The sequence below is a fragment of the Cervus elaphus genome, chromosome 24, assembly GCF_910594005.1.
Source record: "Cervus elaphus chromosome 24, mCerEla1.1, whole genome shotgun sequence".
Classification (NCBI taxonomy): Eukaryota; Metazoa; Chordata; class Mammalia; order Artiodactyla; family Cervidae; genus Cervus; species Cervus elaphus.
Genome location: NC_057838.1, coordinates 27,214,928 through 27,234,738, shown reverse-complemented (window position 1 = coordinate 27,234,738; position 19,811 = coordinate 27,214,928). Strand labels below are relative to the sequence as shown.

Here is a 19,811-nt window from a genome sequence, read left to right as displayed (position 1 = left end):
CCCGGGCCTTGCTCAGGCCCTGGAAGTGCCCCTGCTGGGGGCAGATGGAGGAGAGCACCCCTCCCTCCTCTAGTCTCAGCTGAGCCTGTGACGGGGGTCAGGGGATCAGCATGGGCTCCAGGACCTATCCTTGACGAATGACCACCACACAGGTCCTTCTGCCCCCCCCCCGACTCTGCCCCTCCTTGCACGTGCACAAACAGGCCCTCACAGACTGAGATCCTCACCCCAACGGATCCCAGAGTGGCTGGATCACTGGGTGGCACTGGCCTTAAGAAGGCTGTGAGGGACCCTGGCACATGCCCCAGCAGGGAACTCTCGGGTCCGGCATCCACCCATGTATCCGTCTGACCCACTGGGCTCTGGAGCCGGGGTGGAGTGGCCCTCAGGATACCCCTCTCTATCAGGTTGGCTGGTTTGAGGCCTTGGCTACCCCTTCCCAGAATGAGGGTCCTGTCTCCCCCAGAGGAGTCCCAGTTGGTTGGGAGCACTGCGGTCTGCCTCCATCCTGCATGGAGAGAGTGCCTACACTTGAGGACCTGCTGGCACCCCTCCACCTGGGCAGCTCCCCGTGGGACAGGGTCGGGGTATGGGGTTCACATCTCTCTTGTCAGTTCCAGTTCCACTGGGCCACTAAGTCCTCCGCCCCTGCACTGATGCCTGGCCAGGCAGGACTCTGCATGCTAAACTGGACCAGCACAGGGGGCTAGGTGGGGGTGCCCTGAGAATTCACACGTAAAAGTGTGTGCCGAAATTCATGCAGCTGACCATCAAAGCGTGTGCATGGTGTGTGTGGCAAGGCAGGGCAGGGCTCACAAGCCTGCAGAAGTCAGCGGGGGCCACCTGGAAGGCTTCCTGGAAGAGGGGAGTCCTGGCGAGCAGTGAGAGGGAGACACAGGCTCTCTGGACCAGGGAAGGCAGGCTGAAGACAGGCCCAGGTGTCCCGGTGAGAGCCGACGCCAGTGGCCACCCCTTCTGCCCCCCCACCATCCTCCCTGCAGCTCCCTGTGGCCAGCAGCTCTGCAGCACTCGGCTCTGCTCCACTTCGCTCAGCTCCGCTCCAGGAAGGCCACCTCCTCCCTGCCCTCCTCCTTCCCCCCTCCTCCCGCTGTCACCACTCACCGATCACAGCCTCGAGGGGGTGGGGACCCCAGGGCTGGACACACCCCACCGTGGCCCCAGAGCCCAGCTGATCGGACGGTCGCACGGTCGGACGCAGGACCCCGGAGCCCCGAGGTGGGCAGTGTGCCAGGGTCCCTCACAGCTGCCTCAAGGTCAGTGCCTGCCAGGGATGCAGCCACCTCAGGGTCCTTGAGACCCAAGGAACCCACCCCAGGTTCCTCATCCCAAACCTCAGGTTCCAAAGCCAGCTTTACTCCAGGTGTACCTGAGGCGGGCAGGTCAGTGGGCAGGGGGCACTCCTTTGTCCACAGGCGGGCCCAGGTCCGGGGGTCTATCAGGAGAGGTCCCAGGCTGGGGGCCAGCACCGGCCGCGCTCACACAGGCCTCACTGGGGATACCCGGCACCGGCCATGGGGAGCTAAAATTGGAAAGTGGCGAGTGGGAGGCAGCTGACAAAGCTATTTCGCAGGCTCTTCACCGTGCTCCGGTTTCAAGCTTCTGCTCCATTAACCCGATCCTCAGGGCCTCCCTACCCCCACCCGGCCCATGAGAAGGTGCCTCAGCCCTCAGGCCCGCAGTGGAGAAGTCAGGTCGGGCAGCCCCCGGTAGTGGCAGGGGCAACAGATTGGCTTCGCCAGTTAGGGACTCCAGGGGGCTCACTGAGACCACTCAATCCCGTCCCTGGTCCACTGTGTGACCTTGACAGGTCCCTGCCCCTCTCTGGTCCACGACCCCTCCATCACTGCAACAGGGAGAATGCTGACTTTAGTGGCCCAGAGGAGCTGGTTTCAGAAATGGTGAGGGAGGTTTGGGAGAGGATCTGGGGCAGGAGACGGCTATGCCAGCCACCCTCTTGCTCAGCCCAGACCGAAAAGATGCCTAGACACGTTCATCCCTTTAATTTGGGCCCTGAGCCTGTCACCCACAGGGCCCCTGGGAAGGTCCTGGTTTAGGTTGGAGCAGGATACAGAGGGCACAGGTTCTAACTGAGGTCCCAGAGATGACCCAGAAGGACTCCTGGGGATGAGCTAGGCCCTGGCAGGAGGGAGTGGCCAGGCTCACCCTAAGCCTAAGACTGGTCAGCACCTTGGGCAGGGGCCAGCACACTCCCTGGTGTCTGCCTGGGCCAGCCTAGCCCCACACCCACTACTCCAGGGCACCTCTTCAAATAGCACTCCTCCAGCCAGCTTCCAGGGCCTGAATACACAGAGCACTGAGAGAGTGGGCCAGTGTGGCCAAGGGGGTGGCAGGCTGAGGCTCAGGGGCTGGGTGAGGTAATGGGGGTCAGTGAGAAGCCAGAGGCTGAATGAGAGGGATGGAGGCTTGGTGCTAGGGCAGGACCTGCCAAGGTCCTGGGAAGTAAAGGCAGCTCAGGAGCAGGTAGGGAATCACAGAAGGGTGCCCCGAGGGGGTGGGTTTTGTCGGAAACTGTGGGAGATTTACTGAGAGGAGTGCGGACCCTGGGGGCCAGAAATACAACGGAGGTGATGCAGAGGGAATTTCTCCACATGAAAGTCATCTGAGACCTTGGAGGAGCAGTTTGTGCAGAGGGTGGGGACCGGTCCACCTGAAAGGTACGGTGGAGTGAATGAAGGTGAAGAAGGAAGGCTGAGAGTGAACAGAATGTTTTCAAGAGCCTTTGGTGGGAAGGGAGGGAGCTAGAGTGGCAGCTAGGATGGGGCACCAGGTGGTAGGGGGCCTGGGAGGAGCGGGAGATAGGTGGGGGGGAAGGATGGTATGAGGTCCCCAAGGGGCAGGAAAGGCAGTTTCTCTTCAGAGTGGGATACCTACCACCTCAGTGAGGGACCAAGAACTGCACGAGGGAGTGCTGAGGGGTTTCAGGGTCCTCACCGGATCTTTCTCCCTCAGCCCCATCCAGGCTATGGGCATCAAGACAGCGTTGCCCGCGGCAGAGCTAGGCCTGTACTCCCTGGTGCTGAGTGGGGCCCTAGCCTATGCTGGCCGGGGCCTCCTTGAGGCTTCACAAGGTAACAGCTGGGCCCGGGGACAGAGGGGTGGGACCCTTCTTCCCCTGGGGTTCTCAGCAAGTTTCTCTGCCCAGCAAGGTAGAAACTTAAGAAGCCCCAGACTCAAGGGTAGTCCCTAGGCCCTGAGCAGGGAAGGAGTCGGGGGGGAGGGGGGAGGGGTGTTGAGCCAAATGCAATCATAGGGAGATTCAAATGCAGAAGAATCAACAGAGACCTGGACAGAGCCAGAGCCAGAGCGACAGAAACAGAGAGGCTCAGACACTCGGGAATACAGAGACCTGGCCCCAGACACACAACGAGACCTAGAGAGAATCAAAGGCAGAGAGAGACCCAGACCTCCTCGCCTCTCCCTAGGGTGGCATCAGCCTTGCTATAGAAGCAGGTATGGGTGTGAAGGGACCCCTCCCTGAGGCCACACTCTGTTCTCAGATGGGGCCCACAGGAAGGCCTTCCGGGAGTCTGTGAGACCCGGCTGGGAGTACATTGGTCGGAAGATGGTAGGTTCCCCACGCCTCGGGGTACCTGACCGGGGTCCCTGATCCCTGGCACACCTTTCCTGTCCCAAACCTTTCTTGACTCTCCCCTGTTCCCAGTGGTCCCACATAACAAGAGGGCTCTCACTGGGGAGGGGCCCTGGCTTGAATTTTAGCAGCCTCCATTCCTGCAGTGGCCCCTCCTCTGTCCTCCTGGGGTCACATCAAGTCTGCCCAGACCCTGCTCATTTAAGAAACAACTCGAGGCATGCTTCAGCAGGGCCTCCAGCACCATACTCCCCAGAACACTGCAATAATGGCAGAATGTCAGGCAAGGTGCTGGGCAGAGGGGGAGCTCTGAGGAGCAGGGCAGCCCATATGGTGCCCCTCATTCCTCTCAACTTATCTTCCGGGTACTTGCCACAAGAGGGGAAGGCAGGGACCTTCTGCCACTGCTCTCCTCTAATGTATAAGAAGGCTCTGGGAGTGGGGAAGGTGCTGGGACCCTGACCAGCCCACTCTGCCTCCACCCCACCTTAACCTGCCGGGACCTGCCCCAGGATGTGGCTGACTTCGAATGGGTCATGTGGTTCACCTCCTTCCGCAATGTCATCATCTTCACCCTCTCCGGACACGTGCTATTTGCTAAACTCTGCACAATGGTTGCCCCCCAGGTGAGCTGGACCTGAGCCACCCCAGCCTCCCCCTCCCTTTCCCCTCGTAAGGGTTGTGGGAAGACCATCCTGGGTCCCACTTCCATTTACTTGAAGAGGTAACTTAAGCGTTCTCCAGTGGCAACCCACTCCAATATCCCTGCCTGGAGAATTCCACAGACAGAGGAGCCTGGCGGGCTACAGTCCATGGGGTCGCAAAGAGTCAGACACAACTGAGCAACTAACACTTTCACTTTCACACTTCCCCTGTCCACAGCTCCGCTCCTGGATGTACGCTGTGTATGGGGCCTTGGCCGTGGTGGGCATCATGGGCCCTTGGTACCTGCTGCTGCTGCTTGGCCACTGTGTGGGCCTCTATGTTGTCTCACTCTTTGGCCAGCCCTGGCTCTGTCTTGGCGTCGGCCTGGCCAGCCTTGCCTCTTTCAAGCTGGACCCCCTCATTTCCTGGCAGGTGTGTGCTGGGGCAGGGCAGGGGTGGAGGGTGCAGGGACCGGACCCCAAACATCTTACTCCACCCAAAACCTTGGCCTCCAGAGTCTCCCCAAGCATGTCTTTCACTTTCCCACCTGTCTTCAACCCTTTGATTACAGAGCATGTCTGGCCCATGAGGCAGTCACCTCCACCTCAGCATACGTGTCCAGCTCTACCCCAGCACTTAACTGGCACTGGCACGGTGCTGACTTGCACCGGCAGAGGGAGAGGGCAGGACCAGGCTGGGCCCCTGCTGGAAGCGGGATGGGCTTCCCAGAGACAAGGGGCATCCTGGTGAGCCGGCGGCCTGTTCTCTCCCATCCAGAGCGGGTTTGTAACAGGGACTTTTGATCTTCAAGAGGTGCTGTTTCACGGGGGCAGCGGTTTCACGGTGCTGCGTTGCACCAGTTTCGCGCTGGAGAGCTGTGCCCACCCTGACCGCCGCTACTCCCTAGCCGACCTGCTCAAGTACAATTTCTACCTGCCTTTCTTCTTCTTCGGACCCATCATGACCTTTGATCGCTTCCACGCTCAGGTGAGGGGACGGACACCCTGTGGGCTCCCAAGACAGGACTAAGCCCCTTCCCCTCACCATGACGGGTAGTGAACCCCTCGCAGGAACCAGAGGGGCCTGGTCTCCACACTCGGGGCAGCCGGGATGAAGCGGCGTCTCCCCTCACCCTCAGAGGTCCCCAGACAGTTGGTGACTCACCATTCAGACAGGGCTCCTCCCGCAGGCAGGGCTGGCCTCCCCGCTCAGACACTTGGCGTCCCCTCAGGTGAGCCAGGTGGAGCCCGTGCGGCCAGAGGGCGAGCTGTGGCGCATCCGGGCCCAAGCAGGACTCAGTGTGGTAGCCATCTTGGCCGTGGACGTCTTCTTCCACTTCTTCTACATCCTCACCATCCCCAGTGACCTCAAGTTCGTCAACCGTCTCCCGGACAGCGCCCTCGGTGGGTGCGCGCCGGGCCCAGCACAGGGACCGGGGGTGGGCATCCACCTCAAAACCGACCTCTGCCAACCCCCGCCCCCGCCCCCACCCCCGACAGCGGCAGCATCTATGGAAGGGTGGGGGAGCGGGGCTTTGCTGTTTGAAATGCGCGGGACTTGGAGGTAGGCTTGCCCTGTGAGGCCCGGAGGGGTATCCTACAGAGGGCGCCCCACTCCTCTTGGGGCCTAGGGCCGATTTCCACAGCCCGACAGCATCTCCCCAGGGCCAGCCCCGCCCTCGGAAGTGGGGCGGGACCTCCGTAGAAGGGGCGGGACCTCCGTGGGGGCGGAGCCTCGTGGGGGCGGTCCGGGCGCAAGGACAGCCCCAGGAGCTGGTAATTTTCCATAGGGTAGGACTGGGCTCAGCTACCACGCTGCATTTGGGAAGGCCCGGGGCAGGGTGAGGGGCGGGAGGGTATGCCAATGTGACGGCCCCCAGGCACTAACGACCCTCTGTCCGCAGCTGGCCTAGCCTACTCAAATCTTGTGTACGACTGGGTGAAAGCGGCTGTCCTCTTCGGCGTCGTCAACACCGTTGCGCGCCTCGACCATCTGGACCCGCCCCAGCCTCCCAAGTGCATCACAGCGCTCTATGTCTTCGCAGAGACGTGAGTGAGAGGTCCGGGGACACGCCCCCCGTATCCCCACCTTCCCTTAGCCTCTTCCGCCATGCTCCAGAGCTGGGCGCCTGGACGATTTACACCTGTCTGCTCTCCTCTCCTCCTACAGACACTTTGACCGTGGCATCAATGACTGGCTTTGCAAGTGAGTTGGGGTGGGGTGGGGTGGAGGGATGTCACAGCCATCCCCCAGGTGTCTAAGCAGGGCAGTGTCCAGATGGGTCCACGATTTCAAAGGTCAACCCCTGGGCCAGAGGAAGCAAGGTGGGAGTGAGGTCGTCATGGTAGAGGTTTAAGTGAAAGATGGGGGTTTGGACGTGGGTAGGGGCCCTGGAGATGAGAGAATGGTGGAGTGGAGACACACAGCAGACAGCCTGGACAGGACTTGACCCGGGATTGAGGGCATCAGGAAGGAGGGGGTGATGACTCCCAGGAAGTCGTGTGCTAGGAAGGACTATAGTTGAAGGGAGAAGGCGGAGCTGGCAGAAGGGCCTAAAAGGAATGTCAGAGGAGCAGGAGAAAAGTCAGGATCATGGGACACCCTGGAAGCTAAGGGAAGCCCATTCTGGCATGGTGGGGGCAAGCAGGTTGGATGCTGCTGAAGCCAGAGACTGAGCATGAGTGTTGGTTCCCTGCAGGTTTTCAGTGTTTCTCGGGAGACACAGGGGCAGGGGAGGAGAGGGAAAGTTGGGGGGAGGGCCACTGAGGAACTGCAGGGGAGTTCCGACGTGGACAACCCCTGGAAGAAGCTTGGCACTGAAAGGGGACACATAGGAATGGCTGAAGGGAGAAGTAGGTGTTTTAAAGACAAGAAATAATGAGACATACTTGGGTGCTGAGAGGAATTATTCAGTAGAGGGGAAGAAGTTGGCAATGTTGGATAGAGGGGTGATTGATGGAGGGAGGTCCCTGAGAAGGGAAGAGGCAATGGAACCAGTGCCAGGCAGAGGTCTGGCTTTAGGACAGGGAGGAGGAAGAAAAGCCAGTGTGGATGTAGAAGAATGGTGGGTGAGTGTGGAAAGGTGAGGGATTCCTGCTGAAGGCTTTGATTTTCTCTGTGAAATAAGAGGCAAGGTCATCTGCTGAGAGCTGTTTGTTTGGGGATGGAGGGAGGCAGCATCTATGTGCCTCCCTTGTTTAGATCACCACACACCCACTCATACCTACTGGAGAAATGAAGGTGGAGTAGCCACTGCAGAGCCTGGGAGAAGAAGCTGACTAGAGAAACTTTGACACTGACAGCCCAGATAGTGTGGGAGGTGGTGGATTTATGGATTCTAATATGTCAAGGTGTGGGATTTTTCCCATCAGGGTTTAGTTTCTAGGGTGAAGGTGAGGAGGAAGTGGGTGATTTGGGCTTTCCCAGATGGGTGAGAAAGAAGAAGTGAGGGAGAAGGGTTTTTAGGTTATTTGTGATGATGACTCATTGAATATAAGCCTGTTAAGAAGGGTGGTAAAAATAGAATGGCATCAGGAGATGAGGAAGGTAGGGGGAGTCAATGAGATTGAAGAAGTGGAACTAGGGAGTCAGATCAGCCCCTAGGGGCTGGGTGAAGGATGGAAATCAGGAAGAAGTTAAAAGAAGTGGTGAAAAAGTTGGGGTGTGGCCATGGGAGTGGGTGACTGGATGGAGTGGAGAAGAAATCACTGGAAATGAGGTCAAGTAACAGAGACACTAGCTATGCAACAGGTCTTCAACCAAATTTATTTAACAAATATTTATTGAGTGTCTATCTACTGTGTGCCAGGCACTGACTGTTCTAGGCTCTGGGGATACAGTTGTGAACATGGCAAAGACCCTGAACTCATGATAGTTACAGTCTAGTGGGGAGAAACAGACCATAAACAGGTAAAAAAAGAGAGAAAGATAATTTTAGAGAGTGGTAAGTGTTATGAAGAAAATAAAAGGATGTAATGGGATAGACTCTTCTTTAGTTGGGGTCCAGGCAGGCCTCTGTGAGATGAACTGAGACTTGAATGATAGGAAATGTGGAGGACAGATTTCCAGGCAGAGAGAAAAATAGGTACAAAGGCTTCAAGACAGGAACAGCTGTGTGTCTCTGAGTGTCAGAAAGACTGGTAAGGGGAAAGCACAGTGAATGAGGCGGAGAATGGTGGGTGATGAGGTCAGGGAGGGAGGCAGAAATCAGACAACGTGGGATCTTCCAGCCATAGGAAGGTGGTTGAGTTTAACTGTAATGAGGAGCTATTGAGGGAGGGTGTAATTGTGGAAGTGAGGTAATCTGGGTTATACTCTTAAAAGACCTGCCTTGACAGGGAAGCCTGGCATGCTGCAGTCCATGGGGTCGCATGGAGTCGGATGCAACTGAGCAGCGAAACAACAGAAGCTGTTGTGTGGACAGTGGACAGTGGCAGAGGCAGAAGCAGGGAGACAGCTTAGGTCCCTGCAATAATCTGTGTAAGAGGAGATGATTGCCTGGACTCGAGTGGTGTTACTGGAGGCATGAGCAGTGCTCAGGACTGAGTGGAGACTGTAGAATTTGCTCACTTGGATGTGAGTGGAGAGGGGAATTGAGAATCCAAGATGGCACGAAGAGTTCTGGCAGCAACGGAATGGATGGTGGCATCATTAGCTGAGATGGGAATGAAGTAGGTTTGGGCAGGGATAAGTGAGTCCGTGAGGTGTCTGGTAACAGTTGGACTTATGAGTCAGGAGATACATTTGGGGCTCATCAGCATAGAGATGGCATTCAGAGTCTTGGGTGTGGATGAGATCACTTGAAGAAGGAAGGTAGCTGGAGAAGACGGGAAGTTCAAGGCCGAGCCCTCCATATTTTGAAGTTGGATAGAAGAGGAGCAGCCACCTGAGGCCCAGGATGCTGAATATGCCCCGGATGATAGTGTTGAGGAAGCTGCCCCACTTCGTGTATCCTTTGCCCACCTCCCACCTTCCTTTTCCCACACTCCCATCAGTCCCCTTTTCCACCTTTCCTCCAGGTACGTGTATGACCACATTGGTGGGGAGCACTCTGCAGTGATCCCAGAGCTGGGGGCCACCATAGCCACATTTGCCATCACCACTCTGTGGCTTGGACCTTGTGATGTTGTCTACCTGTGGTCATGCCTTAACTGCTTTGGGCTCAATTTTGAGCTCTGGGTACAGAAGCTGGCAGAGATGGAGCCCCTAGCGCAAATTGAGGTGAGCAGGAAAGGACTGGGGCTGGGGTTGGCTGGGGCCCTGGAGTAGGTGGCACTACTGACCTCTGGAGTCTTCTAGTCACACTTGACTCTCAGTCCAGAACTTTCTCACCACCACCCTCCTGGTCATCAGGGCAATGACTCTTCCTCTGGGTATCTGGCCCTCCCTTACCTTCTGCAGGGTGGGGGCACCTGGCACTAGATGTGTTGATCAGGTCATGTCCTCTCTCCAGGGTGCAGTTTCCCATGTTTAACAAAGAGGGAGAGCTAACCTGTGAGTCTCAGAGACACGGGCATATCCTAGGATCCTGTGGCCATGTGGGCAAGGCCTCTGACTCATTGTATCCTCTTTTCCCCTGGGCCTCTTGCCTCACTGCCAATGTTTTCCTGGACCAAGCAGACCTCTCTGTCAGAGCAGATGTCCCGCAGGGTCCGAGCCGTCTTTGGGGCCATGAACTTCTGGGCCATCGTCATGTACAACCTTGTAAGCCTGAACAGCCCTGAGTTCACAGAGCTGGTCATCCAGCGCCTGCTGCTCTCAGGTGAGGGACAGTGGATACAGAATGTGCCCTGTGTCCACTTCGAGAATCGTGACCTCCTGAGATGTCCCCACCCCACCGCGATTCCTCAAGGACCCAACAGGGAGGGGGCAGTCAAGTGGGGAGAGAAGAGTCACGGGGGGAGGGGGGCTCTGCTCCTAGGACCCATGACCTGTTCCCCACCCAGGGTTCCCCCGGACCACGCTGGCCATCCTGTTTGTCACCTACTGTGGTGTCCAGCTGGTGAAGGAGCGAGAGCGAACCCTGGCTCTGGAGGAGGAGCAGAAGCAGGACAAAGAGAAGCTGGAGTAGGGGTGGAGGGGAAGCGGGATGGGTTCTGCTCGGCTCTTCCTGGGCCCTGGTCCAGGCCAGGCCAGATGGGGCCTGGACTGATAGAATAAAAGACTTTTCTACCGTGGTCCGGCCGTTCCCTTCCCCTTCCCCCCGTGGTCTCCCAGCTCCCTGTCCAGGCAAGATGAGGAGCTGGAGGTCCAGGGAGGGGGCTCAAACTCTCGACACACACAGAGTATGTAGGAGACACACGTGGAGGGCAGAGGCCACCGACCTTGGCAGCCCAGCAGCTGAACACAAGAAGCCCCAGGTCTTCAAACCACCTGGTCACTGCTGCTTGGAGCATCTCATCCCAGACTCAGCTGCTTGCTCGGAAGGCACTTTATTCTTCTCGCAGAAGGAGACTTACTCAGGCTGCAAGGTGCATTAGATGGGGTTGCTCCCCACCTGACAGGCGAGGAGGCTGAGTCCTGTGGGGCATTTACCGGCACACAGCCAGTCTGGGACTGGACCAGGGTGCAGCCTGACACCCCGTGAGGTTCTGCCTCATAGACCAAGAACACTGGGGGATATGAGACACTGGAGAGGCCAAAAGTTTCTTATCCCTGCCCGAAGGCCCAGCACTGGGCAGCGATTTCCCTGTCCCAGCTGAAGCAGCTCCTGGGGCACCATGACGGGATGGGATCCAGGTGGGCTCTGCCTCTGCCGAACTCCTCTGCCAGGGACTCCTCCCTGGAGTCCCCACCCAGAAGGCCAGGCCTCTGTGGTCTACAGCATGGGGGACAGGGCACATTGAGGCCCTCTGGGCAGGTCACAGCTTGGTCAGGCGCAACACGTTGAGCCGCACAGGTAGGAAGGTGGCGCCGGCGGCGTAGGCGATCTCCCGGAGGACCCCCTCCCACTTCTTCTCGTCCTCATTGTATCTGGGGTGGGAGGAGTGGGGACAAGGACATAGAGTTCAGTCAGCCAAGTCCAGGGTGGGACCCAGCAGGAAGAGTGCAGCAGGCCACCCCTGGGAGGTGCTGCCTCCCAGCCCCAGGCCCACCTCCTTCCTTTTCATGCTCTGGGAAAGGGGTAGGCACCTACCTAAAGAACACCTACATTCTAGGAAGGGCTCCCTCTCAAGAATTCCACATTCTTTTTTTTTTTTTAACCACATAGCATATGAGGTCTTAGTTCCTTGACCAGGGATGGAACCCATGCCCCCTGCATTACCTGCATTGGGAGGATGGAGTCTTAACCACTGGACCACCAGGGAAGTTCCAAGAATCCCATACTCCTGGAAGTCCACCTCCTTCCAGGAAGGTCTACACCTCCTCAATCCCCTCCTCTTGAGAATTTCTGAACTGAACCCTCCAAGAAGTAACCCCCACCACCCTCAATGTCTTGGGTCCTGTTCTCCCAGCAGTGCTGCCCCCTAGAGGCCGCCTGCAGTACTGGCATCACTGAAGGTTCAAAAGCTGCCCCAGAGGGCTGAAACCTCTCCGGACCACCCCCAGGTAGGATCAGCCAAAGAAGCAAGGCACTGAGAAGCTAGGATCCAGCTACTTCTCAATCCCAGTCCAGCTCTCTCCCTCAGGAGGGAGGAGAGAGGAAAAGCCCACTCTGCTCCCTGGGGCCCATTTCTGTGGGTCTGGGTCCTAACCTGGGCATCGGCTTCTGACTGTGACACTGTTGATACCCCATAGTGGGGTGCGTTGCCATGTGTGCGCACCCAGACTTTCCCAACCAAATGGAGAGACCCTGGGCTAAGCAAGGCATGTCTGCTGTCCCGTCCCCACAGGGTTCCCTGAAAGGCGGTCAGCTCTGCCCCGCCCATGAGCCTGCCAGGCACTGCCTCGGTGCCCAGCCAGCCTTGCTCACAATTCCTCTTCCCTCCCTGGGGCCAGGCTCACCTCCAGATGTCGTTGAGCTCTGTGGGAACCAGCTCCCCGGACTCCGTCTCCAGAGTGGCAAAGCCACCAATGGCATAGAGGGTGCCCGCCAGGCTGACCAGGCTGAGTGAGCTGCGCTCCTGTGGGAAGGCCTCAAAGGGTGCCCACCTGATGGGAAGGAGGGGGCATGAGGGGGGTGCCCCCATGGGCCTTGGCAAGCCCAGTGACTATCCCCTGCCAGCATCCATAGCTTCAGCTGCACCCTTCAAACTCCAACTCCCAGGCATCCATTCTGCAAGCACAACCTCCTCTTCCCTGACTGCTCAGGAACACCCTCTGGTCTTCTCTTCTTCCCCATTCTTTTGCCCTTCACGTTTCCCTTCACTGTTCCCCTATCATTCCATCCAACCTATCCCCCGTGAAACCCACCAGGGATCTCCCCAAGGTCCCGCCTTTGCTCCTAAACCAACTCCTACTGGCCACCTCAGTCGCCATTGAGACCATCCTGTGCACTCCGGCCCCATCCCTCTTCCCTTCACAGCCCAGAGCCTCTCAAGCTGCCTTCACTCCCCCTAACTCCCGAGGTTGGACCTCCATCCCTCCAAAACCCCTCTCCCAAGCACCGGAATTCAGGTCTCTGGAATCCAGGGCCCACAGTACACACCTCTGTTGACATGACTTTCTTCACCTTGCAGCTCCCCAGCCTCACCTCGTAGGTTTCCTTGCTGAATAAAGCATCTGCCCCTGCTGTCCCTCAGAACCTGGGCCTCAGCTTCTCCCACTCACACTCTCTCCCCTGAGGGAGCTTGTCCCCACGGAGTACTGTTGACCCCCAGATCCCACCCTCCAGCTCAGCCCTCTCTCTGTCCTGTAGGCTCCTCCTGGACACCCCCAAGCATCTCACATCCACATGTTCTAAGTGGACCCTCATTTTTCCTACCTAACTTCAATAGTTCCTCAATAAATGACGTCCCAGCCTCACACAAAAGTATCCACCTGTCCCTCTCACCCCCACCATTCAATCAATTACTAAATCCTGCTGCTTCTGTCTCCTGAACTCTTGCTGCTGAGTATGGCCTATGGGCCAGCATTATCAGCATCACCCGGGGGGTTGTTAGAAATATACTCTGAGATCCCTCCCCAGACCTGAGATTCAGAATCTGCATTCTAGCATGATCCCCAGGAGATTCTTGTGCATGTGAGAAACACTGGCCTAGATCTTTCTCTGGTGCATCCTTTCTGCCCCATCACTGCTGTACCCCCAGCTCCAGGCCACCATCAGCACTTGCTACACAGCTGTACCCCTGCCTCCCGGGAAGTCCCTAATCTCTTCTCTACATGGTCTGCCATGAGGCATCTTGGTAAAACACAGATGGGAGCTTAAAACCCATCGGAGGCATTTCACTACTCTGGGGATAAAGTGCCTTAGCCCAACTGGCCATCTCTCCAGCCCCAGTATCCACCAACCCCACCTCCCTTCACCCACCACACTCCATCCAGCCTGACCAAAGCCCTTTTCTCCATGGGCTTGCCTTTTTTTCCTCCTAACTGCCTTGGCACTAGCCTTCCTTTGCCTTCAGGCATCCTCCCACCACTCCTTTAGCTGGCAGAGTCCAACTGGCCTGCTAGCACAGTTTTCTTCCTGACCTCCCTGGGCAGAGCAGCTTCTATCTTGGTTACTGCTGTTATCTCTAGCCATCAGGCCAGTGACCGGTATGAGTCTCTGAATGAGGAACCTGGCATCTCCTGGGAACTCTTGCCTGCAGACCTGGCTGGCCATAACACTTGCCCCATCTTCTAGGGGAAGCCATCTCACTGCTGACCAGAGTAAAGGGGCTAGGTCTGTGCTGATGTCCAAGCTCAACAGTGGAGACCCAAAGTAGGTGCTATGATTCCTGCCAGGGTAGACACAGAGAGGGCTGACACAGGCCCAAAGCCACGGGGCCAGAGGGTTACAGTGGGGACCTTCGTCCCTGGCTGTCCTGTGGAAGGGGGCGGGGAGGCGGGAAGCAGCCATACTTGTTGTCCGCAATGTTGTACACTTCGGCTGAGCTGGTCAGCCCTGTGTCTGTGACCCCAGCAGCTACAAAAATGCGGCCGTCATGGATGGTGGCCCCGAAGAGTGAGCGGGGAGTCTTCATGGGCGCCAGCTCCCTCCACTCGAACTTCTTAGGGTCGTAGACCGACATCTTGTTCAGGCACTTCCTATGGGGTCGGGGTGGGGGGGGCAGTTAGAAAGGAGAAGGCGGGGGGAGGGGGCGGGGACCAAGAGCCGCCTCTCTCCCTTGGTCCAGTCCCTCCAGCTGCCTCCCAAGGCAGGCAGGACAGACCCCTGACAGCCTCGGGGAGACGGCTTCGGTTCCGCCCGCCGACCCGGCTGCTGCAGTCCCCGCTCCAAGCCCGGGCCTCACCTGTTGCTGCCTTTCCCGCCAATGACGTAGACCAGATCCATATGGGAGAGCACCGAGTGTCCGTACACGGCATAGGGCAGCGGGTCCGATTCGCCCCATTTGAACGACCTAAAGGGGAGGGCAGTAAGGCGCTGTCAGTCTCTGCATCCGCCCACCACGCAACACGTGTTGGGATGCACCCAACTTGTTAACCGGAACTCCCCAGACCGCTCAGCTCCTCGCTCCCACTTCACCTGCCAGCCCCGCCCCGCCCCGCCCCGCCCCGCCCCGCCCCGCCCCCCGGATCCTTGGCCCCGCCCCCGAACCTTGGCCCCGCCCCGCAGCCCGCACTCACTGTCTGTCGTAGCACATGACGGAGTCCAGGCTTTGCTCGTCGTCCTTGAGTTCTCGGCCGCCGACCACGTAGATGGAGTTAAGAGCCTCTCCCAGTCCGAAGAGGCAGCGCGGCGACGGCAGGGGCGGCATCCCCAGCCACTCCGAGTCCAGGTGGTCAAACTGCGGACCGGGCGGCCAGTCAGCGACCTCCTCACGCCCCCTCATCAACCCCTCTCCCCAGCCCCGGCCCAGCGCCTTCTGTCCACCCGCCGCCCCGGGTCCTGAGGAGTCCGGGCCTGCAGGTAGGGCCAGCGCAGCCTGGAGGCGGTGCCTGGAGGCAGTGCCCCTCCTCCTATCGGGCTGAGGACAGCCGAGGGTCCCGACCCCACAGGGGCCCGGAGATCACTTTTATAGCACCGTGATGGGGCATCCCTTGCAGAGCTGAGAAGGAGTCTCTGAGAGGGAGGCCCAGTTGCCGCCCTGGCCCTTCCCCAGTACAGTTCCTGAATTGAGGCGTGCCTGCCCCGTTTTCCATCCCATCCCACTACACAGGAAAGGCCCAAATACAGCCACCCACTCCTTCAGACTTACAGTGTAATAAGTCTGTGGCCTTGTGCACTCCAGCAGTCGTATTTTCTGGCCACACTCGCATGGTTTGTGGGATCTTAGTTCACTGATCAGAGATTGAACCCCACCCCAACCCCACCCCCCAGCAGTAACAGTGGAGTCCTAACTACTGGACCAAGAGGGAATTCCCAACAGTCTGTTAATAACTATACTGGTGGCTCATCTTTTGGTGGAGTTTTCTGAGGGCTGAGCACTATGCTGATGAACACTTTATAACCATCAATTAACCTTCAGACAACTTTATCAAGCTAGGAAGTATAATATCACCATTTACAAACAGAGGCCTAGAGAGAATACACAATGCACCCACCGTGTGCCTTGGCTGGCGGAGATGCTCTCCCCACCCCCCACCCCCAGTTTAACACTGGCACCATGCTGCCCCTCACCCATCTCCAGCCTGGTTAGGCCTCAGTAAGCACACTACTCATTAGGCTCCTTCCCATCTCTGTTCCGTGCTCACTGGTTCCCACCCAGAAGCACTGCACCCTCCCCTCCATGTCTCCAAATTCACCCAACTGGCAAGGCTTAAACCTACATGGCCAGTCACGAGGAAACGACGTTTGCCCTCTGAGATCCCACTGTCACATTGTAACTTGAACCAGGCACCCCGCTCTCCTGATCCTTCTTGGGCCTCAGTTTCCTTATCTGTGCAATGGGAAGGGAAGGGAGGATGGCCCCTTTGTTTGAGACACACTGTTCCACATTCCAGTCCCAGCTTCATGCACAGGTCTTAGCCAGGACCCCTACACTGACCTTGCTCCTTCTCACTGTCCCTGACCTCAATCCCTGCACAGAGCTAGGGCCTCCAACATATTGACCATCTGAAAGCTGACTTCTCCCTGAAACTGAGACACCAAAGTTATACATCTTATTGTCAACTGCCTATAACGATCTTCAGCCTCCAGGCAAGTGGCTGTCATTCATCTTTCCTGGTCTACATCTCAGCCTATACCCAATGACATTCCCCAACAAGTAGACACAGGCCTCTGCTGGATCCCAAGGCGCCCCCCAGTGCCCAGAAGTCAGTACTGGCCGCCCCTCCCAAGGCTGGCCAGGCACCTGCAAGAAGTAAGCGCTCATGGGGTCCTCTTTGTTGTCCTCATTGTAGAAAAGGCCTCCAGCCACGAAGATCTGGTTCTCTTTGGTCACTAGGCTGACATGGTTCTTGGGGATCTGGGTTGAGAGGGAGGCACAGTAGCACTCATTGGCTGCCGGGTCATAGGCCACGGCGCCCTCCTCACTGATCATGAAGATGAGGTCCTGCAGGAACATGCCAAAGCGCAGGGTGTCATTAAGGATCCCGGGTAGGATGCGCTCTGCCTCCTCTTCCTCCTCCTCCACCTTGGCTTCAGTTGTGCCCTTGTCAGTGGCCTTGGCTCCAGCCGACTCCTTCCCCTTCTCCTTCTTCTTCTTGCGCAGCACGGTGATGCGGCCCTCGTGGGCATCCTTCACCATCTGCACCTTGCGCAGCAGCTCTGGCTGGGAACGCACGAGAGGGTGGCGCTCCACGCGGCTCTCCAGGAAGGCGCGTGGCAGCAAGCGGAAGCGCACACTCTCGAAGACCGTGGGCAGTGCGCGCTGGCGTTCGGCTTGCGCCTTGGCGTCACCGCTGCTTGCCCATCGCATCACCGCTTCGAACACGGCTTCCTCCTTCTCCACGTTGAGGCCATCGCTGGAGATGATGGCGATGAGCTCGTCGGCTGAGAGCCCTAGGAAGTCGGCGTCGCGGGCCACCAGCGAGAAGCGCGCGCAGATGAAGTCGCGAGCAGACACGGCGAGGCGCGCGCAGTCGAGCAGGAGGCCGAGGCGGAAGACCGCCAGGCAGTTGGCCAGGCACAGGCGCTTCTGCAGGAAGGACACGCAGATGGTGAAGATGGAAGGGATCTGGAAGCGGTGCGCCGCGGCGAACAGGTCCTGAACGCTCGCCTCGTCCAGCGCGATCTCTGAGGTGTACAGATAGTGGAGCACCTGGGCCACCACGTCAGGGGACACCTCCTCCAGGCGCAGCTCGCCTGCGCTCTCAGGCTCGGCCAGGAAGCGCGCCCGGAAGTAGGGGCTGCAGGCGGCCAGTACCAGGCGGTGGCACGGGAACTCGCGCTCACCCACCCGCACCACACAGTCGAGGAACTTGCCGTGGTCCAGCATGTCCTTGAGCCCGTCCTGCAGGAGCGTCTGCTGGTACAGCCGCTGCTCCTCGGCCTGCTCCAAGCCCAGCGCCATGGTGGGTGGCCTCCTCTCCGCCCTCCCTGCCTTCCTGCTGGGTCGCACGCAGTCTACGCAGCTGTCCAAGCCGGGCTATATATAGAGCTGGACCGGGCCCTGTAAGACGAGCTGCCTGGCCTCCTGCACATGACGCAGAGGGGACAGCTGGGCTGAGCCCCCCCCCCCCCCCACCCACCCAGAGCAACCTTGACTCAGCCCCCCGGGGGTTCATGGGACTGGGGTGGGGTGTCTCGGTCCTCCCTGAAAGATGAGGGCCTCCCTGCCTCCTCTCTAAACGGAGCGCAGTGAGGCCTTGACAGCTTTCCTTGGTCTAGGTGATGCCCCTCAGGGAAGGGGATGACCCAAGCTCTGTCTGTCAGTCCAAGGAGGGATAAGCCTTCCAATCCCTCAAGGGTCTCCCTTCCTCCAGGCCTTCTGGGCCTTTCTGCCCAGCTGCTCCTATCCTCCTTGGAGTGTATCTCCCTCCACCCAGTCCTGGACACCGTGTGCTCAGGTTTCCCACTCAATGAATTTGGGCCTGGGGAACCTGTTGCCTCAGCTTTAAAATGGGAAGACTTTTCTCCCCCAGCTCGGAGATCTTCCCTGGACTGTGCAAGAAAGCAAGAAGACACTCGAATAAACAAAGTTGCCACTTTCCTGTGGGGCCTGAGAAGGCCAGATCACTCTGTTGCACCTCAGTTTCCCTTCCTGCACAGTGAAGAGACGGGTGAGTTCGATTTTTAAGGGCTTCAGTTCAGTTCTGCTGTGATTCGAAAGCAGAATCACACTGCTGTGTGAGTCTGTGGTTCTGTGCAGGGGCAGAATCACACAGTACCACTCACTGTGGTTCTGTGTCCCTGTCAATACACAGGCACAGGCTTTCACATTGTAAGCTGTCAGACGTGCTAGATTCAGTTTTGTAGGTTCAACTATTCTAGCTGTTAAAACACCCAGGGATCAAAAAACTAACAAACAAAAAGTTACACTCAGAGTTGAATATTCCAGGAAAGCTGTCTATGCTCAGTTCTTTGTCCATCCTAAGCTTGACCTGAACCTGCCCAGCCTTGGGGTCCCTACACCTGTCTAGTATCTAAGGGATCCGCGTAGAGGTCTGGGGCAGCCAGTCCCAATGCCCACCCTGCTCTGGACCGCTGACCACCTCCCCCCACTCCACAACATGCACACACACATCAGCCTCAGCCACCAAGATTAACTTGTTCCCAAAGTGCCAGAGGCTGCAGCTGTGGGTTAAATTTAGCCCCCAAGACACTGGTGTGAACTGTTATGGGGCATTCTCCCATCATTCCTGAGTCACTTGTTTATAACCTCAGGCTTGAGGGGCGGGGGGATTATCGAGGGGGGCTTAGCCTGGGCCAGGACTGAGTCACCACCCAGTTTTGTGATCCCAGTGATGTCAATGCCTGTCCCTCCTGAGCAGTGCTCTCAACCATTGCTTGCTGACCCCTCTAGCAGATCTCATAGGGACATAGCACCTAGGTAGGATCACCTAGAAATAGTCCTATCTTCTGGGAAGGGCAGAGGCTCACCCAGGGGCCTCCAGCCCAGCCCTATACTGCAGAACATTTCCATCCAGCACCATCAGTGAGGAGACCAGGTTTTGAGAAGCTCAGCCATGTGGCTAAGTCACACAGCTGGCGAGTGGCTGATCCAGGATTCGAAGCAGATCTGCCCACTTCCTAAGACTGTGGGAATCCCTCCCTGCCTTGCTGATTCCAAAGAAAATGTCCGTTATTCGTTGTCTCACTTTCCAAAGACCAGGACAGAAGGTACTGGCTGAACAATTAACTTATATTTATCAGATGATTCAGTGGCATATTTTTAGATTATGATGAGTCCCATGGTGCTCACTTCCTACCAGGCATTCTACTAGAATGTTTATATGTGGCTCATCCATTCATCGAGAACCTACTGTGCACTATTCTAAATGTTGAGGATTCAGCAGTGAACACATCAAGTAAGAATTCCTGTCTTTTTGGAGCTTAACTTCAGCTGAGGCAAGGGGGAACAGCAACAAGTAAATAGTTATACAGGGTGTC

The 19,811-nt window shown here is 57.6% G+C and overlaps 2 protein-coding genes across 3 annotated transcripts; one reads left to right on the top strand and one right to left on the bottom strand.

Annotated features, from left to right (window-relative positions):
• Window positions 1-995: 995 nt before the first annotated feature.
• Window positions 996-10,452, top strand: HHATL (hedgehog acyltransferase like). Of its 2 annotated transcripts, none has more exons than XM_043886717.1 (12): window positions 996-1,274; window positions 2,992-3,110; window positions 3,540-3,607; window positions 4,144-4,257; window positions 4,514-4,708; window positions 5,054-5,263; window positions 5,508-5,679; window positions 6,180-6,324; window positions 6,446-6,481; window positions 9,295-9,496; window positions 9,896-10,037; window positions 10,222-10,452. In XM_043886717.1, exons 2-12 carry the CDS (start codon window positions 3,005-3,007, stop codon window positions 10,344-10,346), a joined length of 1,515 nt encoding a protein of 504 aa, XP_043742652.1. In that variant the 5' UTR covers window positions 996-1,274; window positions 2,992-3,004; the 3' UTR covers window positions 10,347-10,452. The 2 variants fall into 2 exon arrangements, with proteins under 2 accessions (XP_043742652.1, XP_043742653.1); XM_043886718.1 differs by lacking the exon at window positions 996-1,274 and adding an exon at window positions 2,553-2,696.
• A 236-nt stretch (window positions 10,453-10,688) lies between these two features.
• On the bottom strand, window positions 10,689-17,826 carry KLHL40 (kelch like family member 40). The gene is made up of 6 exons (XM_043886716.1): window positions 16,612-17,826; window positions 14,945-15,105; window positions 14,611-14,718; window positions 14,219-14,404; window positions 12,221-12,367; window positions 10,689-11,248 (listed from the first exon to the last, which is right to left on the bottom strand). Exons 1-6 carry the CDS (start codon window positions 17,770-17,772, stop codon window positions 11,137-11,139), a joined length of 1,875 nt encoding a protein of 624 aa, XP_043742651.1. The 5' UTR covers window positions 17,773-17,826; the 3' UTR covers window positions 10,689-11,136.
• Between the last annotated feature and the right edge of the window lie 1,985 nt (window positions 17,827-19,811).